Source organism: Xiphophorus maculatus, chromosome 14 (assembly GCF_002775205.1).
Source record: "Xiphophorus maculatus strain JP 163 A chromosome 14, X_maculatus-5.0-male, whole genome shotgun sequence".
In the NCBI taxonomy this organism is placed as follows: domain Eukaryota; kingdom Metazoa; phylum Chordata; class Actinopteri; order Cyprinodontiformes; family Poeciliidae; genus Xiphophorus; species Xiphophorus maculatus.
This window is the reverse complement of record NC_036456.1, coordinates 15494709-15520676: the sequence shown is the minus strand read 5'-3', so window position 1 is coordinate 15520676 and position 25968 is coordinate 15494709. Positions and strand designations below refer to the sequence as shown.

General features: G+C 37.9%; 1 protein-coding gene across 33 annotated transcripts in view; it reads right to left on the bottom strand.

The window, feature by feature from the left end:
* The window catches only part of ptprd (protein tyrosine phosphatase, receptor type D), a 463922-nt gene that overhangs the window by 68843 nt on the left and 369111 nt on the right, over positions 1 to 25968 (bottom strand). For all 33 annotated transcript variants that reach the window (XM_023346243.1, XM_023346261.1, XM_023346260.1 and 30 more), the window contains 2 exons: positions 24428 to 24569; positions 351 to 539 (listed from right to left, as the gene is read on the bottom strand). In XM_023346243.1, the coding sequence (XP_023202011.1) occupies positions 351 to 539; positions 24428 to 24569 (331 nt within the window). The remainder of the gene's footprint in view (positions 1 to 350; positions 540 to 24427; positions 24570 to 25968) is intronic.

Below are 25968 nucleotides of genomic sequence, written 5' to 3'. Positions count from 1 at the left end.
TTTGTTAAAAAGTCACAGCAGTGAGCAATGTGGGCAGAGGTTAGGGCGAAAGCCAGCAAACACAGAAAGGAAACAATCCCAACAGCTCATGACAACACTGGAAGACAAAGGGAGACGCACATAAGACAGACAACAGGGATGTACAGCAAGTAGAGGACAGGAAATAGTCGAAACAATGCCATTACCTATAAAACAAAAAGCCAAATGAGAAGTTAAATCATGGGCAGGAAGAAGAGGAGATGAAAGAGCAGAGGATATAATGTGGGAGCAGATCAGATAGAAAGTGAAAAAAAAAAGAAAGAAAGGAGTCTCCCTGTTTGGTAATTGAGTTTTCAGCAGAGGAAACCTACCTGATCTGAGCTGCTTAATGCGTCCGTTGTTGTTGGTGGTGTTGACAGGGAGGAAGTCTTTGAACCAGGTGATGTCTGGGTCGGGGTTGCCGCTGGCAGCACAGAGCATGGTGGCAGTGCGCGTTCGCTCCACCACCTTTAACTGTGGGCCCATGTCTATGGTGGGGAAGCCAGGGGGCAGCTGGTCCTCTGCAAAACAAGTTGGAGACATTTTGGCAAGATCTCTGAGACAGCGAGATGGCGGTCTTAATGAACCCATGACCTGGTGGCGGGGGAGTAGAAATTAGACCAGACTGTAGAGAACGTAGAAAATTAGTCAATTTAAATACATATAACAAAGGGTTTTCTTACACTGCTAATTCTCTGTGTAAAATTGTGTCATTTTCCTTATAAAATTGTGACAGATGAATAAAACTATTTAATTAGCCGTGTTTTAAAAAGGGTTATACAGTACGTAGAGGCACCGATCTGACAGCGAGATGCTCTAGAAATCAGTTTTAAGGCTCTGGACCCGTTCTTGAATTTTTAATTAGTTCCCCACTGAAACATTAAAATACCCTCTGCTTCATGGGAGACAGAGCACACACAAAGGAGCAGCAGGGAGACGACTCATCAAAACCAGGGTCAATGCTTGAACCAGGTGATGCCGCCACCTGCTTCTTTCAGCCAGCTGACCAGCAGTGACCAGCAACAGATGTGGCTGATTACTCTATGCTCTGAACATTCAGAGAAAATTCTTATTAAAATGGACCTCAGGCTCCAGGGATGGTGTTACCGTAAATTTTAACACACTTGGTATACCTTGATACCAATAACTGACCCCTATATATTAATGCGAAAACAAACTTCTAGTATGAAACTTAGCATGTCGAACAGACAACCAAGTCACACAGTCCATCAGTTCAGATTTGCATGTGAATTACTGTGCAGTATAGGCCGGTGGTATTTATTTTGCAAGCTGTATCTGGGAACACTGTTTAAACAAGGTTTTTACAGACATGCACAGGCCTAAATAAAGTAACTGATAAATTTTGCATTGCTTGTGGTGTCTCGATGGACTGATAATATTGTAGTTAGAAGGGATGACTTCAGACTTCCCTCAAGCTTATGATGGGCAACAGCTGCTAGTAAAAAGCTTTTTATGCAGGCTGAACTGCAGATATACAGGCTTGTAAATTAAAGCTGCCTTATTTGCGGGACGGCGCGTCTATGGTCACTTAAAATTTTAACACAAAATTATTTACATGCATTAAAAGCAGCAAAAAATGTTAATCTTCCTGGATGTTATTCGACTCAAGCAACCAGGGTGTTATTAAACCTATCAGCTAAGTGTGGTCAAAATGCAGGTATTTCCGAAATGTCAAACTCTTTTTGTAGTGGCGGCATGCCGAAGAAGAAGGGACCCTGACACCCCGACTACAAATCCATTCGGGTGAGGTGGAGCTTTGATGTTCTTTTGATGATGGCATGTGGCTGTGCTGTGTTGTCTAAGCTGTCTTGTTCCTGTCCGTGTCTCAATTTTCAGCCTGACCAGGGCCAGGGGAACGTCTCGCTGCGGGTTGAGATGTGAAAGAAGATAAACTCACAGGGCCCATTTGCTCCAAACATGTTTTTCTTTCTTTTTTTTAACAAAACAAAGCAGAAACAAAGCCTGCAGCAGCTTTATTTGACGCTTGCCATTCATTTGACGAAGTGTGTTTGGGTTGTAGCAAGCAACGATCTCTGAAATGTTGCACGTTTTAATATTCTATGCGTCATAATATCCCAATTTGCAAAACGGCTGCCTCCCTGCAGTGATAGCCAAGTCTTAAACTCCCAAACAAGACCTGCTTATTCTGACTGCCAACGAGGCTTATGCACACCTTTAAGTCTTCCTTTTCCCTCTGTGATGCGGCTAATTAATATCTTCCCGTGCTTTCGTAAACGACACTGCTTGTTTTTGAAAATCGGTCCTTCATTAAATTTTCATGAGGCGTCATCAGTTTGAAACCCGCTTTGAGATGCCATGTACTGCATGCAGCAAGACGACAAACGTGGCTGTCATCCAACACTGCCTTTGGTTGTCTGGCATGGAAAACCACGTCTGTGGATAATTCTTCTCAGAAATAAGACCGCATTACAAACAAGTGACTTCATACTGAACTGCAAAACTTTCCCGACGCAACTCTGTGCGTCCTTGCCTGAACTGGTGTGAAACTGAAATAGTGTTTCAGACATTTCAGAAAGTAAAACTCATATTATACAGATTAATTACCCAACGTGGAAAATTTCAAGCCTTTACAAGGGTGGTAAGCTACAAAAGGTCAAGAAGCTCATACCAAGTCATTACAGAAAACTGTTCAGAGTGATGCAGTCAAACACATTTGTAGAAAGTTGAGTGGAAGGAAAAAGTGTGGTATGAAGAGGTCAACCAGGAACAAAGAGAACACCGCTGAGAGCGTTGATAAGTAAAATCCATTCAGCCTGAGGCCGGAGTCTACACATCAAAAGCCACTGCGCACATCCTGAACTAGAAACGTTAGAAGCGTCTTGTAATTCACAGAACTTATAATTTGGTCTGAAAGTACTGCTTAGGTGTCATTAAAAAGTCTGTTTTTTTTACTTCTATTCATCCAAAGACAGATATTTAGCTAATCCAGTTCTCTGATACACTTGCTTCTTTCACCCACATAGAAAAACCAGAGAATATCGGTGACGCAACTTACCAACCAGGGTAAGTACCATATTTTTTTTGTTAATTTTTTTTTCTTTTTTTAACTTTTTTAACAAAAATAAATCTTCTCTCACCAAGAAGATTTTGGTGGGACTGATGTAATCTTTTCTCCCCAAACAAAATTGGAATTGGAAAATTTGGAAAATACAATCAATCACGTCAACTAACAGTTTCAGATTTCATGCTATATTGTAAAAGTAATTTTTCAGTTTTGAAAAAATGTGGACTGTATTTAACCTTCTCTAGTTCAAAATAGTAAGATTGAATCCGAACTGAATCATTTATAGGAATGCAGACTCCAACTTAAAACACAAAAAACAGCAATAGTAAAACTATCTCCATCATGCTTTGTTCAAGGCATCTTTTACATCCAGACCTAAAGCAAGAAATTGCTTTAAAAACTGTGAAACAAGATCTCACAACTTTGTCAATGGCAAATTGAATTACCGTAGTTAAAAATATGAAAATAATAATTCAAGAAGACTGTGCTGAGTATTCCTCTTATTTTGTACTCTAAATCAGAATAACTTGGGGAAAACAGTAAACAGAAAAGACGAGCTGAGCTTCAGTAAAATCTTTAGTCCTGCTCAGAAGGTTCTTCCTTTGTGTTTTTATGTCTCTCCAATGTGAACATTACTGCAGCTCCTGGGTGGGTATTCAAATTTTAGCGTTTTTATGGGAAACTCTATGGTCTACACAGAGAAAGAAATGATTTCAATGGGGGGAAAAAATGTTGGAGCGCTGCAGGTGAAGCAGGTGAAGCAGGTAGAGCAGACGCTCCATAAACTGTGGCTAAAGTCCCGGGTTTGACGATTGGACCCAGGCCATTTTCATGCATGCCTCCCATTCTCTCTTCACTCTCTTTCTTGTCAGAATACTACTCAATAAAAGCCACTAGTGGCTCAAACAATAAAACGAAATAAAAACAACAACAGAAATCTATAAAAGAAAAAAAATGTCAAGTCAGTCAGAGAGTAAAAGTGCTCAGACTGGTTTAGGGTTACAGTTGGCTGGAGTTGATCTTGGTTGGTGCATCACAGATCTAACATCTGTCTTTTACTTATATACCAACTCCTACAGTTGACTTTTTCTGATCATGTTTATTGTTATTTAACTGTGCTGAAATCTGGTTTTGCCGTCATTTTAACCACAAAGTCATGGAAGAACAGTTGTATCTCAATGGGACTTTCTTGGCTAAATAAAGGTTTTATGATTATTACTATAACAGAGACACTCGAAAAACAGACAATATTCAAACAGCCGTGCAACTATGGGTAATTTAGCATCTCCAATGAATCTAACATGCATGATTTTGGACTGTAGGAGAAAAATGGAGTACCTAGAGATGGTTGTAGCAGCCAAGATATGAGAGGGCAGTGCTGTCAGAAACGCCATCCCACGGTCTGGGGTTTCAGGTACTAAAGGTAAATTAGGTATTTTAACTTAGAATTTAAAAAAGATTTCTGATCACTAGGAGTTTGTTTTGAAATACTCAGAGGATGGAAAAATATATCAATGTTGTTAACTGATGGAACAAGTTTAGTGTCAGGAATAACTTAACTCACAGTAAGAGAGTAACCATCAAAAAGTAATTTTACTTCAAAGTACTTTTAAAAAAATAAATAAATAAAGATTTTCTGTTGTTCAATGACTAAAAATAATTGTAAAATGCCATATCGTTTTAGAAACTACAATGCCTGCTCAAATGTAACTTATTGAAGAGGGAAAAAGGAATTAATTGGAGGTAGTTCCTGTCCCTGCAGCCTGTTCAAGGTCATATACACAATTAGTAGATTTCTACAGCAAGTCCAAAGTATACCTGATCAAACACAATAGCCAAAAGCAGGGCTACAAGCATGGATGCTTGTTGAATACAGTAATTGGATGTGACAATCCATGCGAAACTAAATGCAGCCACTGTAAAAATTGCAATGTATTCAGAAACAAAGTGCTTGGGAGATCTTAATTTAGCTGTCCTTTAAAAATGTCTAACGCTACAGCATGTTTTGCTTCTGAATAAAAGTAACTGGAAAACAGAGAGTGGTTTAAAGATGTTTTGGCAATAATTTATTTAGCAAAGATTCTGGATTTATATCCGACTTGTAAACAAAATGTGTTAACAAACCCAACTCATCCTACATGAAACTGGTCTGCAGATTCCTAGCAGGAAGCTAATATGACTCCAGGCATTGCATTTAAAATTAATGGACTGTCTCAACACTTTCTGGCCTTTTGAATGCATTGCCACTTAGCCCAGAAGTACATTTTACTACTGCTTTGCAAGCTCATGCTCATTGAAAAAGGCCACAAAGTCATAACATCAGCAGTTTGGTATCAGAAAACTTTTTTTTCTCTAGCAGATTGTGTGATTTAGGTAAAATAAACAAGTGTTCTGATGTTCTCAAGCTGCTCCTATCCGTATTTATTTCGCTGTGAAGCGAATTACCACTGTGACAACAAATAAAGGGCAGGGAAATTGAATACATCTGGTAGCTTTCGCCGTTTTTAACAAGTCTCCTGAACAGGGCCGCGGCAGTATTGTCCTTAGAAAGCCAGAGATTTAAATGGAATCAGATTAATCACAGTTGTTGTTTGTTTTTTTGTGGAAAAGTTGGGCTATTGACAAAGCATTAAAGTAAAGATTGAGATAATTAGTCAAGCCGGGGCCAAGTGGCTGGAGGTTTTTCCCATGTGCCATGTTTGCATTTTTAGTAACAATTGTAGGACCATTTTCAACCTAAATACATTTTTCACAGAGGACCAGATTTAATAGTACCACAACATAAGCTCTGAGCTACTTTGTGCAAGTGAAAAAGAAAAAAAAACTAGAAAATGTTTTAGGTTTGTGTTGAGATAACTTGCCAAGAGGTTGCATACCTGACAACATGATTGGTCTGTAAAAGTTAGATACATGCAGTCTGTGCTCCCTTATTTACCACAAATCAAATTTCCTGGAATTTTTGACCAACAAATATGAAGACATATGTCAAAAAAAATGACAAAACTGGTTATAATTAGCCAAAGCTGGACTACCAGATGTTTTGACTGGACACTTTCCCACAAGTTGAGTTCAGAAACGTCCTACTCCCTAGTCCAGGACATGTTTGCTGATTTTTGGGACTATTTGCCAATATGATTCCAAAACACTTCAAGTCTGACCTCTTCCATGAGGCCAATGTGCAATAGCACCCCATCTGGCAGCAAAGACCCAGACAACATGGCCACCGGTATCATAGAAGTATCTTAATTCCATCTGTTAGAAGGACAGGGAATTTTCCTCAAATGACCACTGACTATCTATTTAACCCACTGATTCCTGAAACCCACCAAGATGAAATGTGTAAAATTATAGGGAACTTGCAAACCAGAGCAACAATCATTTGACCTTTGATTGGTTGTAACTGGATGTCTTCATCCCTATCATAATGAAAAGTCTTACTTATAATTATTGTTGGGGGAGGGGTGGAGGATTCTGGTTACTTCCCACTAAGAGGACACCCAGATTCAATGTTGCTAAGGAGAGGCATGTTTGGGTTTCCAAACATCTGCTACTTCAGCAACACATTTTTGGATAAGTAGAAGATGGTGGATTAATGGCTGGATAGAGGGTGTAAAATTGGGATGAATCTCATTTAATTTCCAATGTCATTCAAAATTCTCAATTGTTGTAAAAATCCCTTTGATGCATCATTTGTGCTAGAAATGTGTGTTTAATGGCATGTAGGTTATTTTATTGTTGCACAAAACCTATTTATAGGGCACCAAACGTCCTCGACGTGAGTACAACTACAGGTAATAGACCAAATGCAATTAACTTGAGCACAAAGACACCATATGCAATATATGAAAGTCATACCTGAAAGGTGAGATTAATACAAAAAAAGGAAAAAAGGTTCTAACTTATTTCCCTCGCTTATCCTATTCTACCTCGCTGAAAGCTGCTATCTCAAGGACATTCACTAAGACAAGGGCAATTTCTGCTTTACAGACCCATACTGTATATTCAACAATGGATCTACACACTAAATGAGATGGAAGGGAAAGAAATGCTGAAGTCACCTTCTAAAGAAGTGCTGAGCACTGGTGCTTGATATAAAAAGACCCCCAATGACAATTTGCACACATTAGCCACTGCCAGGCTATCAGGCCTTATGAGTGTGTAGTGCCAAGCATTTGGACGAGTATAAAAAGGACATTGGCTCAAAAAGTACCTCGGTGAGCAGATTTTTCTCCAGAATACGTAAGGCCATTGGACAGAAACTCACCCCATTAGCAGATTATATCTATTGATCACGCTCACAGAAATATGAGCGTAAGTGAAATCACATTTTCCTTGTATGACAACGGGAGCCACTGCAGTTATCGAAGTGTTGCTTAAGTGCTGCAATAAATTCTGTACAATTTGCAATTATAATGCAGTTGTCACCAGAATCCAGTATCTGACTATACATCGACAGTGAACTGTATACAGGAAGTTTTTTTTTTTTATCAAGTAGGGTAAAAACAGATATTTGTGCCGTTAATCAGATTAATTGAGCTTGAAATGTATTTTATATGTTTGCTTAGTTTATTTTACTTCAAGTTTTGCTATTATGTTATGAAGGGTTAGAATGGATTAAACTCTTAAATCTGGTAAAAAGACAAACAATTCCTATACGACAACCTTCACAGTTATTAGCCACCCTTGTAAAGACGTGAGCTTTATCATACTGTAAAATGAAATGTAAAGATGAAAACCCAACTTTTAGTTTCTAAAGAACAATACACTATCTCGAACACACCATGCCCATTCTGGAACATGGTGGTGGCAGCATTATGCTTTGGGGATGGTTTTCATTCACATGGATAGATGAATTCGTCAGATGTAATAGACAAAGAATGACAATTGATAAAGAGCAACCCTGAAAGAAAACATTTTGGAGACTGCAAAACAGTGGTGCCCAAAGAATTTGTACCATGGGACAAATTTGCCAAATCAAAAGCACTCATAGGACAAACATCAATTTTTTAACGTTGCAATTTAATGTGGTAAAATATAAACTAAACATGTGATAGTGTAATTAAAAAAGTCAGACTTTCTATAATAAATGTGATGTGTTTGATCAAAAACAGGGTTTCCACATTTCCCTTATTAACAGAAAGGCATCTGGTTTGCATGTTCCTTTAAGAAAAGAAACATAACAAAACCAAACAATGTCTATTCTCAACAACAACAGGATTTAGGTCACCGTTTCTTTAAAATGATTGCCACCCGGGGAGTTATTATCAAAGTTTGACAAATTAATTAGAAGCAGATTTGGGTGCACCAAAGTCTGCTTTTGAGAGAAAAGTCCCTCAATAAATGTTAATTTACTATTAAGAGAATGAAAACAGGGTGGTAACTAAAAGAGGAATAATTTTTGTTGTACTTAACATTTTCCACAGTAAGAATTTGTTTTCCTAATTACAAATAAAAAAGTCTCTACCTGCATCGATTTGTACACTTTGAACATGCCTTTTCTAGCAGAATGATGACCAAAGTATAACGGCCAAGTCAAAGTCTGGACTAGGCATTGCATATGTATCTTTCTAGAAATGTATTTGGTGCCTTATGTTGACAGCTTTCTAACAATACAGAGTGACACCAAATATTAAATATCTGTGTCCAACCCAACACTCAGCCCCACTGCTGGGCCATGAGATTCATCTGCATTTCTCACTGTTTTTTTATTCAACTTGAAGTGGGTTGGTGCTGCCAGATATTGATGTCCTCCTAATGTACTTTAGTGTACACCTTTAAGTAGAGCAGACTGGACAATTTATCTGCAACACATATATTGATATTTACACAGTTGCCTGTGGAGATGTCTTAACAATATTCTGCAGCACAAAGCAATATAACAATTCCTCTTTTATGAGACCGAAAACACATTAGGCTCCAAAAATAACCCAGTAAAGGGAGTCTGAGAGGAAAACAAGCCTTTGTTGAACCGAATGGTTGGTTTCAGTGGAAAAAAAAGAAGAAAAGATTAAAAAAAAGAGAAACCTTTCTGGTCACAATCTGGCTTTAGTTCTGTGGTTGCTGCACAAGGATTGGATTTGATCCGACCTTTTTTCCCCACCAAGCGGAACAAGACTTTTCACCCCATGGTTGAGGATATTCTTCAGGGAAAATCCCCGTGGGTCATAATAAGATATATTTGTTGGATCTATTTGAGTGGATACAATCTGCTCAAAGAGGCTGTCACAGGTCACTTGCTGTGGCACGAAGGAGAAAAATGTGTGTCGAGACGCATTGTTCTTCTAGCGTCCAGCCAAAGATGCTGGGCGAAAAAAAAAAAAGAGAGAAAAAGAGAGAGAGAAAAGAATCTGGTGCTAAGATGTCAGAAATGACTGAGGCCCAGACAGCGTAGCGCTAAAGATTATTTTCACCCAGGTTCAAATCAATCAGATTCTCACGATCTCGTTATAAGTTATCTGCCAGGGAAAACAAAATAAAAAATCCGCTAAATATAATCTTTAAAGTATGACAGCAGTGCTTATTTTTCTCAGAAGCCTGAACCAAACCCATTTTCCCAACAAACCAAAACATATAATTTGAAACCGAGGGACGGTGATTAAAGATCTTTCCACACACAAAAGTCCAAACGAAGTTAGAAAGTGAATAAGACAGTGCTCATGGTGGTAATCATATATTGCTCGGAGCACAACATTGATTGGAACAGACTTTTTTCAGTCTTTGCAAGTGCATTGGCATGTCGAAATTGAACTGACACCCAGTGTTTTATTAACTGGTCTAAAAATGTTATTAAAAATAAAATCCATATTCATAATTACAACCCAGCAGGAGAGAATTGAATGCTTAAACATTTATTTATTTTATTCTAGCGGTGTGATGTTGAAATATTAAAAACCTCAATTTCTTAAGCTTTTCAGAAGATACCTGAATGTTTAGGGTTAAAACTCAATCATATCTGGAACTCTAGTTCCATCTAAAGCAATGTTATTTCCACAGCATAATACTTCCACCACCATGCTAATTTGCTTGTGCCTCCAAAAATAAAAAAAAACACAATATTACCCCTTTAAGCTTTTGTATTATTTTATCCAGGACTGCCTTGTTGATGACAACAGTTTCAGCTCACGTCTAACATTTCAAAGCATAATATTAAATTTTTTTCACACTTGCACCTCTGTAGTGCAAAACTTAATTTCCGTTTAATTTTTCCAGAAAAAGGTTGTTCATTTCAGACTGCAGTAAACACAAAAACAATGCCTGATGCAATTTGTTTACAGTTTTGTTTTCTTCAACACGCCTGGTTAGTACATCAGTCCAGAGACCACCTGAGCCCTCTTTAACAAAATGTTCGTTCAGCTCCAATTCCACTGACATATTCAATTATTATTATTATAATTTTTCTATTTTTTGGCCTGGCATAGGAGACGGAACTGTTAATTACACTTTTGTTTTCGCACAAACAAAATTACTCAACCAAATGTAAGAGGTCTCGATTAACAAAGGGAGGCAGCAATTTTATTTTGTGCCAAATCTATGACGGCATCTGTTCTATTTTTCCTCTCTCCCCACAGCCTCTGTAACAGTTTAACAGTTTTGCCAACATTGTCACAGATTTTCTTGCTCTCCCTACGAGTTATACTTTATGCTGCGATAAAAAGGTACGCTGTTACTGGTGGATTCGGATTAATGATTGGCAGGTTCTAAATCAGTGCCCACCGCTTTGCTTTATCAGGTACCCACAGCTTGGTAGAACAGTCTATAAATTGGACATGAACCTAGTTTCTTTACTCCACACACCATTCGTCAATCCTTCCTGTAAACATTTGCAGATAATGCTCATTTCACACATTCATTTTTATTTGAGGATATTTTGATGTGGTTTTCTTCATCCCATTGAGATAAATGATATTTTGTTGCAGACCACGCTCATGGAAACAGTGTCCCTCGATGGCTGCGGTCTATTCAAGGATACACTGCACTGCCTCAAAGCTAAAATGGTTCAAAAATGGTTTAAAGAGCACAACAGCGACACCTCAAATATCCTGGATGCACTGGATAAAAATTCAATTCATGAAGGCCACACCTGCATCTACCTAGTACCAGATACCACATAGCACACCGTCATGGGTCTAGCAGAGTTACTCAAGATTATGATTTCACATGGACATTTCCCAATTAAGCATTCTGGGACCTTGACTTGATGGATGCTTTTTTTTTTTTCAGAGTAAATATTAAGGAACAATGTGCTCAGCTTTTGCTTGTGAGTGAAAATACGATACTGCTGTGATTTTAAGGGTTTAAGGCAACTGAGCTTTAGTTAAATCAAAGCCTTCCTTGTGTGACGAACACTGAACCTGATTTTAGGGTTTGATCAAACTAGTCAAGAATTTAAATGACCTCAAAACTTTAGAAACTATGTATATGTTACTGCACAGCTGAGGTCACTGTTTACAATCAAACCTGATTTCAGAAAATGTTAATAGATAATGGATAATTACTTGCCAGTTTACAAATGAGTCAGTAGACGTCCTGGAGGTCAAAGTAATCATGTTGGAAGATTTGTGTTTGCTTTTAAAACTCATAAACTGTTCGCTTTAAACAAGGATGGATTTTTTCACATGGAAAAATCCATCCTTAGAAATCCATCTTAGAAATATAGAACAGAAGTATACTTCAGTGGGGAAATTTTGATGCAACCGCAGCAACCTTGTATCTAATAACTTAAAAACATGGTTTGGTCTTAGTTGATTTTGTGTACAACCTGATGGAGGTTTTGATTCCTTTTTTTAGTTTCTCTGTGGAAAGCTCAGCCGAAGGAGGACTATATGCTGGCTATTCTGGTCCTGGAAAGAAGCGAAAAATCTTGTTCACTGTAAAAATGATGCACATAAAATTGGTTCAAATGACCTTTGAGCTTTTCCACATTTATGGGTAATTAACATTCGCTTCTCTAAGATCTTTGTTGACCACTTTCTCTTTGCCGTTATGTTGTACTAACACACATCTGTATGCTCCAGATCATAATCTAAAATTCTACTAAAGCAACAAGGTTTATTATTTAGCTTCACTTTGTCATTATTCTTCCCACGAGTGTATGCTTTAAGAAATTCAGCAAATCAGTCCAGATTTTTGGCCAAAGACAAATTTTTGTAATACAAGTTGTGGAGACAAAAATTCATGTTTTTCTCTGTAAAAAAGAAAAAGAAAACAGCAGTAAAAGCTTAGCTGGGCTGGAGGAAAATATGCTTCAGTTTAGCTTATTAGGTGAATCTACAGGTACAGAGCATGATAATGAATATTACCATGAATGCACCACTGTTGACTCAAACTGCTAATTTCATTTTACTGTAATAGAGGTTTTAGGGGAACATTGCCTGTCTGGCACAAAGTGGTATTACGTTTTCCAGGCTTGGGCCCTCTAAAAGGTTGTTCAGTAATTCGTTGAACAAATACAATCTTTTTATGAAACCTGTTAAAAAAAAAAGCCCAAAGGCAGGCAGCTAGCGGCCATCGACTACACACTAAGATGTTATTTTGCTGTGTTGCCTTAAGAGGCAGAGAAAGAACAAGCCATGAAACACTATCTGGACTGTTCTTCAAAACTGAAGTGATGATGAATGTTAGAGTAAAATAGGAGGAGGAAGATGAAGGTACAAACTCTCTCCTTACCAAAAGGTTCCCAACAGTCTGTCTGAGTGAAAAATTGCATCTTCTCCCCCCTTTGCCCCACACTGATTGTTTCTTCCATAAATCCCCTTTGAGACTGTGTAATTAATTGAATGCCGCTTATTTGTCATTAAAAATCCCTCAGCTAATGCCTGAGATTATGAGAGAACCATCGTAAAATCAATCTTATTAATCACAAGGCGCTTTTCCTGCAGAAAAACCTTCACAGGTGAACAGTCTAAGCTTTTCTTATATCAAATGACATTGCGCAACTAGTTGGAAAACTCTTAGTTTGACTTTGGGCCTAAAAATATGTAGAAAAATAAGCAGTTTTCATCATTTCCCGCATTGGCAATCCAGAAGGGCTTTTTCCTACATTTGCACAAAGTGAGTTGCACTGAGTTTGAGGCGCAGCCAGCAGCAGCTTTTTTGAATAATAGTGATGTAGTCATACAACATCTCATCCTTCAAAGATTTCAGAATATACAGACTGACCAGGATGTGAGGCAGATCTTCTGTATAGTGGAGCCACTTAAGTTTAGTATTTATTGATTAAAAATTTCTAGTTTTGAATGTAAAAACCACTGGAATGACCCATCCAAGTGTTCATCTGACCTGCCATCATCCACAGACATTTATCACGGCCATTGCTGATAGGGCAAGATTGGATCAGCCAAGCGGAGGGCATGCAACAGAGATATACGCCACTTCTGGCAAGGCACTCCAACTCTCCACAGGCCCGGTGTCATTCATAAACATGACAGATTAGCTGTGATATTCCTCCATTTACAATGCAAGTGAAGGGAGTGGGAGGAAGAGAACGAAAGCAGAGAGGGAGTGTTAGTGTCGGATGCCCCTTTGGGGTGGTGCCAGAATGGATGGGTAAAGAGGGAGATGAATAGAAGAGATGAAGCAGAAAGGGCGGAGAGGGCGGGGGGGCTTTCTCTACAGGCCTGGCTGGGCAAGAAGCACAGCAGGCGGGAAGCCAGGCACAAAACTCTATTTACACTCTGATGACCCCCTTTGCCCCTCCCTCCCTTCACGCTTGTTGCTTTACGGACCACACATCATCTCAACCAGATTTACGGTTTTGAGTAGAGATCACCCAGGGGCAAAGGCAGACAATGTTTTCTTATAAGAGTCCCTTGTTTTAAATGTAGATGCTACATCTACTTTATGTTTCAAAACTTCCATCTAAGAATTATTTTGAGGATATGTGACCAAACTTTGCATTTTTAGTGAAATATTACATTTTTTTGGCAATATTCCACAACAACAGGAACACATGCAATTGTGATGAACACTGATCTGTGATATTATGATATCAATTATGATTCGGCCACATGTTCTGCAACTTTTTTTCTTTCTGTTCCATTTCCCTACTTTTTGAAAATCTGTTCATCAAGGGGAAATAATTCCTTGCATGAAAAACCTGCAAGCGTGGTGTCCATCTATTTAATTAGAGAAATTATTTGTGATTGTAATTTTACACACAAAATGTGGTGTTCATTTTTATAGTTATAAAAGGTGTAATATGTGATTATGACTGTCCTCTTCAGTGATGACCATTATCAGCTTGAAACTATGTAAATCTTTATTAGGAAAAATAAAAAAAAGGTTGACCACTAGGGGATGCTAATAACAGGCTATAGAAAATTTCTAAGTCCACTTGACAGAAGGTTGGAGCTTGAGCTAAGAAGGCCACCAGGCATGAGCAGCGCCTGGACGGACTTGCTAAGGACGGCATGGACTCCTTACATTACTGACTGTAGGTCCAGTTATTTTAATTAGAAATACTTGAGAAGATGCCACTATAGGTTGATTGTCAACACAATACAAATTAGCAGTGAAATACTTTGTGCATTGTCTTCATCAACAGCATGGATTAAACTTAATACTTGTATTTGCATTTTCCCCCCAATCATTTCCACAACAGCCTTTAACTCTGTATTAAATCTTTAAAATGTGAGTATTGGAAAATAGTCACTCCTATCTCTTTGAAGTAAATAATGTAAGGCATATAAGGTATTTGATTGTCTAGCTTAAAGTTTATTGCCTCACGCTGATGAGAAAGGTTTGAAAATGTTTACGTGTCATGAACATGTGCACATTTGTCATGAACTGAAACTGAATTAGAAGAATCACATTTCTTGAACTACTGTTAGAAGCTGGTCTGCAAAACCAAAACAAAAAGGAACGTTTTAGAAGAGCACAAATCTCAAACTGTTATAATGATTTCCCTATAAAATTATGTCAGAAATATTGTTTGCTAACATAAAATTTATAAATAGCTAAAGTCAAAGCCTGAAAGAATATGATGTTTTGAAAGTTAAACAACTGAAAAGCTCAAGGATTATAACATGTATTCAAATGATTATTAATTTGCTTTGTTTTAGTTGCAACAAAGCAAGAGTTAATATATATCTCTACATCACAGTGCGGATTGTAAAATGTCATTTCCTATTAAATGCAAAAGCAAAATATGGCAGTATTTAAGGCTCTGATGTCTGTTTTACTTCATGAAATGTCATCTAATCATCTTTTAAAATGTCTCCACATAAATGCCTTTGAACTTTAATCACTTGCAGAACTTGCTTGAGAGCACAAGATATCCTTTGCGATTCATGACTTGGGATTGCTCCATTTGAACATAGTATAGCATTAGACTGAGACGAATAATCTAAGAGATGTGTGACATACATGTCTGTGGGAACCGACTTTATAGGGCTAGACTTCTCTCTGAGAAAGGGAGAACATAGCACTAGGAATTTCAATAATTCATCTAACTAAAAGCCTGCTACAGAACAGGCAAAGTATAGAGATTATTCAAGCTTGCTAACATCCTGCAGAGAGGACCTATTGGCTTTCAAAGAGCCCTAATGGAAAATGGGGTTATGTCAGGCTTTTCAACTTTAGCCTGCAGACATTCTCTTGCAAAAGTGACTTTAGGAGATGATGGGTATCTCAACATGATGCAGCTGATGTGGCTGTAGTATAGAAATGGCTGCAGTGCCACATTTTGAGATTTTGCAGGTGATGTAACGTGCAACAACAATATGTAACAATGCGTTTTTCTTTCTCTTCAATTAATCAACGCTTAGTAAAATAATGCAAAAGATCTAATCGCACTCCCACCTTCCAACAAAGTTGTTGGGTTCCAATTAGCAAGCACCCTTACATAGCTTGAGAAGTTTCTCAAGATCATTAGATGCATTAAGGATGACCCTGCAGTATCCAGTTAATCTAGTAGAAAATTACTTTGGAGCGGCGCTAAGATCAAAGCTGCTAATATTAGCAACCCCTTGACTACCTGGCTCCGACTTACACACACTCCTTATTTTATGACCTTGTGTTTCCTCTGGGCAATAAAATATTTTTTTATATTTTCCTAGGAAAATTGATCAACTTTAGCCAGAAAAATATTGCTGCAAGAAGCTGCATCTAGGGTAACTTTCAAGATTCTGGATTAAGCAGTTTCCGTGAATTGGTTAATTTAGCACTGTCTGATAAAGACTTATCTTTACAAATTTAGAGAACAAACTATACATTTTAATAAGTTCTAAAAACTGCAGTATAAAATCTTATTGCTATTACAGCAATGTTTAAATATTTTAAACATTGGATTTAGCAGATGTTAGCATGCTATCACAAAATCCTAAAATTATTAGCATGTATGATAAACACTAAATTAGCAACTCTACATGAACTGCACTCAATCACCAATGCTGTAGAAGCCATTTTGAGTTAGCTATATGTTGGACAGAATTACACTTGTAGGTGTCACTAAGACACAGTTTATGGTTCTTTTAAAATTAAACCATAAAGCTTATTTGCCAACGTTAGACAGACATAGCTAAACATTTATCTCTAGTAATTTTAGACCATCATGCATAATTCTACAAGCCTAAATGGTAACATATCGTTAGCTACAGTGCTGTTACAGATGAGACCAAACCAAAAAAATAATGCAACTGAAATCTAAACTTCCTGCTTATTGACAAGCTAGTGTTAACACTGCAGTACAGCCATCTGCTACAGGAAGTAAGAAAAGTAGTCATCTACAACTTATATGAATGGTTTGCTAAAAGTAAAGCTTGGGTTTTGGATTTGTTTTCAACAATGGTGTTGCTAAGGACGTTGCTTTAATATTGCCATGTAAAGGCAACCATAATAGGAGCTCCTCAAGCAGTGAGTCATTAAATATTTGTCGTTTTTCCACAAAACCTTTTTCACAAGAATTTGAAAAGCATCATAAATTGACACCAAATATGTCCATAACCTCTATCCTTTTTGAGAGGTTGTCTTCCTGTCCTCCTGTCTTATCGGTTAATATGAAATGTTTCACACAATCGGAGTTTAACATGCATGATGTAAACTGGATAGTTTTCTGTTTATTAGATTTATTGGCGATGAGGGTTGATGAGGACGCCTGTCTAAGCATGTCAGGAAATGGACAAGGGCACCTCTTGACCATATGTGTGGGAGTGACAGCTGGACATGATTTCCATTTAATTGGCCTATAAACCTTCAAGTGGATTTTGTGAGCATGTGTGAATGCTGACATTAGCTCTTGTCTGTATATTTGCCAACAATACAATGTATTTTATAACCATTATTGAACAAAAATTCAGAAACGTGTTGTGGATATTTTTACAGGCCACACATTGTAATGAAGTAGTATCAAATTTCAATATACTTTCTAAACAATCTAATTCAAAGAGTCTGAAAAATATTTTTGCCATGAAATCCCTCATGTCTTTTCTGCAGCTAAGTCAGGGGGCAATCTATCGGCATCAAGCATGAGAGAACTAATACCTCGTTTGTCAGAATCAATATTTATTATTTTTGGATGCCTTTCACTTTTTTTAAAGTGAGCACAGAGCCACGACAGAAGAAGCACTATCTATCACGATCAGAGCGAAGTTAAAATGCCCAACAGGCTCCAGCAGATGTTTTCTCACACACTATGCAGACTCTTAACGCTGACATCCATCTTGCTGACAGTGGTTGCGTTTTAAATCATCTTGAATACTATTTAGATACTGATTTACTTTTGTGATTAAATGCAAAGGTTTTGCATTGGCAATGGATACATTTTTTGTTCTTTAAAGAAAAGATCGATTTCTGTGAGAGCAGTTAGCTTAATCTTTTAAATTGCTTTATATTTTATGAAACATTTAATGGACATGATGATAATAGACTGTCTTCCAGTGTGACATTCTCACTCAGTCACCATATCCCAGCATGCTAAGATGCAGAGTCTTTAAGAAAACCTCATTCACATGCAAAGCATTAAAGTAACAGTACTCTACTTCGTCCTCATTATTTTGTTCAAGAATGTGCTGAATAACTTGTTTGAGAAAGTTAAAGAATAAAAGTAAATCAGCAATATATATATATATATATATATATATATATAAATATATATATTTTTTATTTTTTTCCACAAAAGAAATCAGACAAAATTGAATGTTCCACACGGCAGCTCAGGTCTTGCCATTTTCCGATTTTCTGCCACTAAACCAGAGAATTGTACAGTAGCTGCTGGCTAACTTCTCTCCTTTTTTTCAAGCCACTGATCATGAACACAGCAATTTAACAATGGTCACTCGCTTCTTTCCGGGTGCTACATTTGCTCCGACAGTCGGAGACAGCTGACACAGCATTTATCTTCCTAAGCTGTTTAAGGATGTGGACGGGCTTTTCTTCATTTTGCACCCTGTACTAGAGGACCCTAGGCTTCAAAGAGACAAATGAAGTGTTTATATTATTACTGTTAATAAGAAAGTCAGATTTTTTCTTTATATTTGCTGGACATGAGGCCTTTTATCTTAGACTTTACACATTAAGCACAATTTACAACAAAAAAAGAAGAAAGTATTTCCTCTATTAATTATAGTGCTTTTAGTATTATAACATACTAAACCTGATCTGATTTTGACCTAACTGTAAAATGATATTCAACAACCAATAAAAGTGCTTTGGAGTTTGCAGACTTGATGGAATCGCTATGCCATTTACCATCTACCAAGTGCAATTTGTTTTCAAAGTTGTTTGTGATAAACTATTTCTTCAATAGAATTTGATGATTAAATGCACTTCATAAACTGATGATGAAAACATTTGAGCCCCGCTATTAAAGCTGGACTTTTGATATGATGGAGAATACAGACAAAAGCTACCATGGCACCAAGAAGGGAAAACGTCAGAAATGTCTCTAAAACAGCAATAGTTGCTGCCTATAAGTCACGGAAGGGTTATAAACCCACTTCCTAAGACAATCAGAAGTCCCCTTTTTTCATGAAGAAAGACTATTCTCCACTGGAAAACATTTTAAAAAGCCCACAGTCTTTCCAAGAGAGAGAACATAGTGGCAAATTCAAAACTTAAAGCTACATCTCAGGCTCTATAGGTCTGGGTTAGCATGTGAAATATGTTCTCAGCAGTATAATTAGAAAAGCAATGAACTAGTGGGTGTTGCTTGAAGCAGTTGCCCAGAGAATGCCTATTCTTTCTAAAATAGTATAGCGGCAAAACTTAAGTTTGCTAAGTTGCTTCTTAATGAATTGAAAAGTGATCCAAGCCAACTGTTGGGCAGAGCAGTAGAGTGATGCAGATTTGTGCTTGTTTTCTAGACACAAGACCTGGGAATCTTTCAACTATCAATTCAACCATGAAACTCTTCTGTCTACCAAGAGACTAATGTGACACTGTCTGTCCAATGCCAAAACTCTGGCCCAATTGCATAATGAAATCAGTTTCACAAAATTGTCTCTAAACATCAAGGCTTCTGGAACAATGTCCTTTGTAGGACTAACTTTGATAAGACTACTCAGCATATAGACACAAAACCTGATGATAATGATTTAGGTTTGTTGCCCTGGGCATCTTGAGTCAACCATGAACGTTTCTGTCCACCAAAGAGTTTATATGAGCCTAGCAGTGAGGCTTGGCTAAAACTGGGATCAATATCACAATGATCCCAAACACAGCAGACAAAGTCCTGATTAAATACTGTGGTGGGATTTTAAGAGAGGTGAAAAGTCTGCAAATGAATTAACGGTGGCAAGTGTGGGCCAAAATCCTGATTGCCATACAAAAAATTACTACTTTATGTTTTCCCTGCTACATGCATTGCCAAAGTTAGACCTTGGAGTTTACTTTTAGGTTTTTGCACAGGTCATCACTCCCATCGCCTCTCTTGCCAACTTTCAAACATTAGAGCCAGACAAAGACTTAAAGAGGAGCAGCAAAAGCAAGTAAGGTGGACTAGCAGTGTTTACCTTCCACTTTCACCCAGGACAAGTTACCGTAAAATATTCTCCCTGCTACCTGGATATTGAGATGTTAGCATGTCATCACAGTCACTAAATACAACGACAGTGTCTACAGTATGAGGCTTCTTCACATTTATTGAAAGACTGACTTCTACCAGAGAACTTTTCTCCATCCACAGTGACTCTCTGAACATACTTAGATGGCATGAGTTGCATTTAACTTCCATTTGGGATAAAATAAGTAATTCTTAATTGAATTGTATTCCTTTTTTAATTAATAAATACTGGCAGTGTGAAATCTGTGTTTTTGAACACTTAGAGTTAGATGTAAATCTTTTCAAAAACTGTTAAAAATGAGGTAATTGTTCTGATAAGAAAACCCTTGAATGGGAAAAGGATGTACTTTCTTTTTACAGTACTGGTATGGTAATCACCAACTCATAGATATTAGTTACAAATGTGTGGAATGAATTAATGTATTTTAGCTGAGTGCAAGAATGTTCTTCCCCCCAGATTGGCAACAGGAAGTGGAGTGCATATATTGTATCTAAATAATCACTGATCACGTAGCAGCTTTTTCACTGAGGAGGGGAAGCATTCGTCGTAACTACAGAGCTCTGACCGCGCCGTCGCACCATTCCATACAAATGGAAATGATGCTTTCTGTTCTCCCGTCACAGGAGAGCGGCTTCCCATTTTCCGCTCCCACTGTCAAGTTGTGCACAGCTGCATAAGTTTGCTGGCTTGTGTGCGGGGCAACAGGAAATGGCTGTTGACAGCATAATGGGACTATGAAGATGCAGTATAAATCCTTAATCATGCCTGAATCATGAACCGCAGCACTCAAATGCACACATCATTCTGCTGGAACTATTAGCAGAGAGGACGGAACCCAGAAAAGTGTTGCAGCTACATGTTTCAAAGTTTGTTTCTTCCCAGATAGTTAATAGATTTACAGCTGTGCTAATACTGTATGCTGATGCTATTGTTACAAGCTCTGCAGGCGTACTTGTGTATATGCAAATATAGAGTCTTCCACTTCTAAACGACATCAGACAAAACATAACTCCAATTGTATTGCAGCAGTGACTCCCATAACGTGCCGTATCTTCATCTTCAACCCTTTTTTATGTCATGTGGAATTACGCAACAAATCTAGACAAGTTACATTTAAAGACTCCAGTCATATGGGAGTCTGTTCATCTCACAGTTAATCAAAACCGAGCACTGAATGAACGGGGGGGCAGTGAAATAAGCCAACCTGTATCTCATAGCGTGGCCTGGCAGATTTGACTCAGAACATCATTACGTTTCAGGGTTCGCCTTTCATGCAAATCACCTCTCCAAGCCTGGAAGTTCATTACTAATGGCAGTTCCCATCAAGTTGGAGAGCCATCCGAATACTAATATCCCCCCTGCGCTTCGGATTTTGTCACCTCCAGTCCCCCATCTCCTCATAACGCGCAACCAATGTGGTTTTCTTTCATAGAATTAGACGCCTCCCGCCCCCTATGGCGAGCGACCCACAGCAGCTGCTTTGCAGTTGTTTCCACAGACCATTGGAGCCTAAATGAACTAAGAGAACAGTCACTTTATATGTATTAGGCTGGGTGTAATAGCACTTATCTTCATTTGCTTGACTTGTTTATTTCTTCAATCCCGCAACACGCACTTCCCTAGAAGCTTAATCTTCCTTTATGAAAATAGCCAAAATTGGAAAAAAATTTGAAGACTGCATTATAACATACAAGCGTTGCTCTATTTAACACAGCGTGATGAGTATTTTTGGACAGAGTAAGCTTTTTGGCATTCTAAAATATGGATAAACCATTCTTGAGTTATTTCTGGAATCTCTATGCATACAGTATGAATAGTGTGCCGTCACTTGGCTGTGTTACTTCACTCCGAGCTTTTATCTTGGCTACAGCTTACGCTCTAGCCATCGTATTTGTCAGGACAGGATCAGGGTTTTATTGTACACTTTTCGATGCACAGACACACATAAAATTATTTCTAGAGTTCCTGCAAGTTTGTATTTTACAAAAACATGCTTTTTTCAGCCAAACTGTGTATTTCTTTGATTAGGAAATTACGTTGCAAGAGTTGTGTCATTCAGCTCTTGCAACTCTAGAGTATGTGTTGTAGAAAACTAACGCTGCACATCAGCATTAAAACACTATTGAAATGTGACATATGGTGGTGACAGCAGCACGATGTGGCAACGCTTTCGTGCCGTAGAGACCAGGAAGCCGGTCAGAGTTGGTTGGATGATACGGAGCAATGCAGGAAAGAAACCTGGAAAAGACAGGAGACAAGGGTGCAGGTTCCCATTTTCTTTGTTTAGATCAAAACACGTAAAAAAATTTTAAAATGGTCCAGTCAAGGTCCAGATATGACTCTTACTTCAAATCTGCAGACAGACTTGACAATTGCTTTTCTCAGATGTTCTCCCTTCATTCGGACTAAGCTTGAGCTTTTTTGAAGAATGAGCTGAAATGTCAGTCTTTAGATGTGCAAAGCTGGTGGAGAGATACCTCGAAACACATTCAGCTGTAATTACAGTGAAAGCTGGTTCTATACAGCATTATCTAAGGTGGGACAACCGCAAATGGATTATGCTACACCAATTTTCTTTCAAGTGAAAAGCTCCTGTTAAGGTGGGTTGCTATGTAGTTCAGCTTCCAGTTCCCCCTACTAATGTTGGTTTATCCAAGGTTGATAAAATAGTATTCCATTTCTGTTAATTTCCTGTAGATGTAACCGCTGTGATGGCATTGCTACCAAATCTCTGCTGTATTAGGCTGTGATTTCATGAACTAGCTGATTTTTAAAAAATATATATATATATTTTAACAATGCATCACATCACTGCTGACACTTTGTTCAGTCTAGATTTCTGCAAGCAATTAAAATTAGAGCACATTTATTTAAAAGATTTACATTATTACCTGAATCATTCACAAGGATGATATTGTGTATATGTGGCAGGTAATATGATAGAGCACAGTTTTGTATTTGAACAAAAGCAGAAGAGAGGAGGAGGAAAAAAAAGCTTGCTCCTGTTTTTCTTTTTTTTAGTTGCCGATAGGCCTCTACTCACCCTCAATACATTGATGGAAAAGGAGAGAGAGCAGAAGAGCAAAATGGAAATAGTAATAAACATGCTAATGCTAGGCCGTGAAGCCGGGAAGAGCAGCTTCAATCCATCCCTCAGCTATCTGCTGCTGGGGTGTGTGCGTGTGTGTGTGTGAAGGGGAAATACAGAGATAGAAACAGAGTGAGAGTGAAAAGAAAAAAGAATTGTGCAAGGTGTTGTATGTGAGCACACCTGCACACAGTGTGCACTCCCTGAGAAAACAGCAGAGAGCCGCATGTGAATGTGCCCACCTTTCTCTTTCAATCGGCCCCTGGAGACAGTGCAAAGGGCTCTTTTGGTGGCTCATTGGTGAGATAAGAAGGGAGGGAGAGGGATTCATGGTGGTGGTGGGGATTCAGAGTCGCAGAGCCATTTTTTTTTTTTTTATAGGTGAGAAGCACCTCTTTCAATAGAAACTCATTTTCCATGTTGTGTAATTGCGCAACATAATGGAGCACACCTCATTCAAACAGCCCAAGACCCTTTTTATTATTAATCCAAAGCTATTTTCTCCATTCACAACCCAAACAAGTCATGTTTTAGAGAGATATTACACTGTCTTTTGAGCTCAGGGCAACCACAAATTTGCCTTTGAAAGGATTGTTATGTCTAATCAAGATAAAATTTTACACAGAGCTAATTACAAAGGAAGACACCCTCATCCAGCTTATTTTCCATCTAACTCTTGCCCTGACCTTTCCTGTCCAGATTTGTAAAGCATGCGTTTTAACAACTAGTGATCACTGGAAGATACAGCCTGAATCAACCTGCCATTAGGACGCCGCTGTGAACAATAAACAGCACGCCTGTTAATCGGTTAAGAATAGCATGCTTTTCTTTTTCTTTTTTGTCTTTCCATAGACGATCAAATGAATATCAAAGCTGAAACACGGAGATGAAAAATGACTGATTTGAAAATCATTGCTGAGCTTTTTTCATTAAACCTCTGCAGGCTAGAGAAAAGGATGGCTATTTGCATAATTTAACTGGCATCTTAATTATTGTGTCAGGAATCGGTATGCAAATGACTTAAGTCACTTAGAAACAAAAACTTACTCGGCTACACAGCTAATGGACTAAATCTTATCAAGTTAGGATATACAGCGTGAAAGGAACCAGGGTTTATTTGCACACAACGACAGCGAAGAAGACCAAATAAACAGATAAATGTAACCTTACCTGTTACAGGTAGAGAGACGTGCATGTAAGAGGTGTATGCATGTTGGACTGCTTTGTTATTTTTTTTTTTTATTTCTTCCTTGGGGTGGCTGAATACAAAAGACCTACCACGTAAAACAGTCAGCCTGGTGGTGGCGCTCGTCTCTCCAACACTGTTGGAGGCGACGCATTCGTATATGGCTTCGTCTCGGGGCGTGCGCAACGGCTGAATTCTTAGCACGGAGCCAGAGCCATCGCTGAACTCTATCACCTGCAGGTGCGAGAGACAGGATATGTTAAAGGAGATTTTTTTGTTCACAATGAGTGAGGGACCTTCCACAGAAAATAATATCAACAACAACGGAAAAATAAAGTTAACGACAGTTCAACAACAATGATGGAGACTGACAAAATGTGCTTCCTATGACAGAAACAGCCGTTTGCCTACCTTAATGTAAAGACTTTTTTTTGTATATTTGTGGATATTTATTGAACAAGTAAGGATATCTGTACATGAATAAGACTTTTTGTTGTGTCCAGGTTAGGCACGGGCCGGAATGAGAGTCTCATGGTGTGATATCCTTAAGTAAAAATACCATAGTTTTATAAAACTAACACAAAAATAGTAGGCAAAACAAAAATATAATGGACAATCTAAAGCAGTAACAATAATTCCTAGTAATATATTACTACATTTATTATAATGTTATCCACAAGATTTATTTCTTGTTTGATTTATATGAATAAAACTATTCCATAGACAATTTACAAGTGGTTTTCAAGTACATATTGCACTGAATATTGCGTTTTTGCTGTTTCTGCTCGTCATAGACTAACAAGTATAACAAGCTGGTATTAGCTTAGTAAATATGTTACCTGTGGCTTGCAACTGTTGTCTTAAATCAGCATTAATTAACAAGCATGACAACATTTTTTCAAAAGGTCAAATCTGTTTTACATATAAATGCCTTTTAGCTTTCACTAAGCTAGCTTATAGCATCATTAGCTAGCTAGTGTATGGCACTAGCTAGTCATGTAAAATGTATTATGGCGGCATATTTTTTTTCCTGAGAAATCTTTAGTCATTTTAATGCTGGGTTTGTCTTCTTGTCTATTACTAATGATTGTATTTAGTTGACAGAATGTATTTTGCCGTTTTCAAGAAGAAAATGTTGAGTCCCAACCTCTCTTTCACTGAAATGTGTGTTCAAAAGTATATCTAAAAAGTCAAATATATCCTTCTGTTAAGTAACAAAACATCTGTTTGCCTTCTTTCAGCTAGCTGACGGGCAGTGTGCATGAACAGGTGGATTAGGAGAGTGCTGCACTACTCCAAAACACCTGGCGAAAACCCTCATCACTTGTCTATTTTTAGATTTCCAAAACATTAGCTAACTAATGTTGCTAGCTAAAAGATTAGTGTCAGGTATGTTAGGGGCAGCAAAGTGCTCCTCTAAACAACTACAGAAAGGCTTTTTCTGCCATCTCAATAAAAGAAAACGTAATAATATAGCAACTGTGTGAAGGAATATCTTAGCAGTTTTAGTCCTTCAAAACTGACATATTGTTACGGGTAACCGGCCCATGCCCACTCCAGATATATATTTACATATGATGGATATTCACTTTTAGTAAATGAAACCTAGTGCATTAACTGATGTGGCTGACTA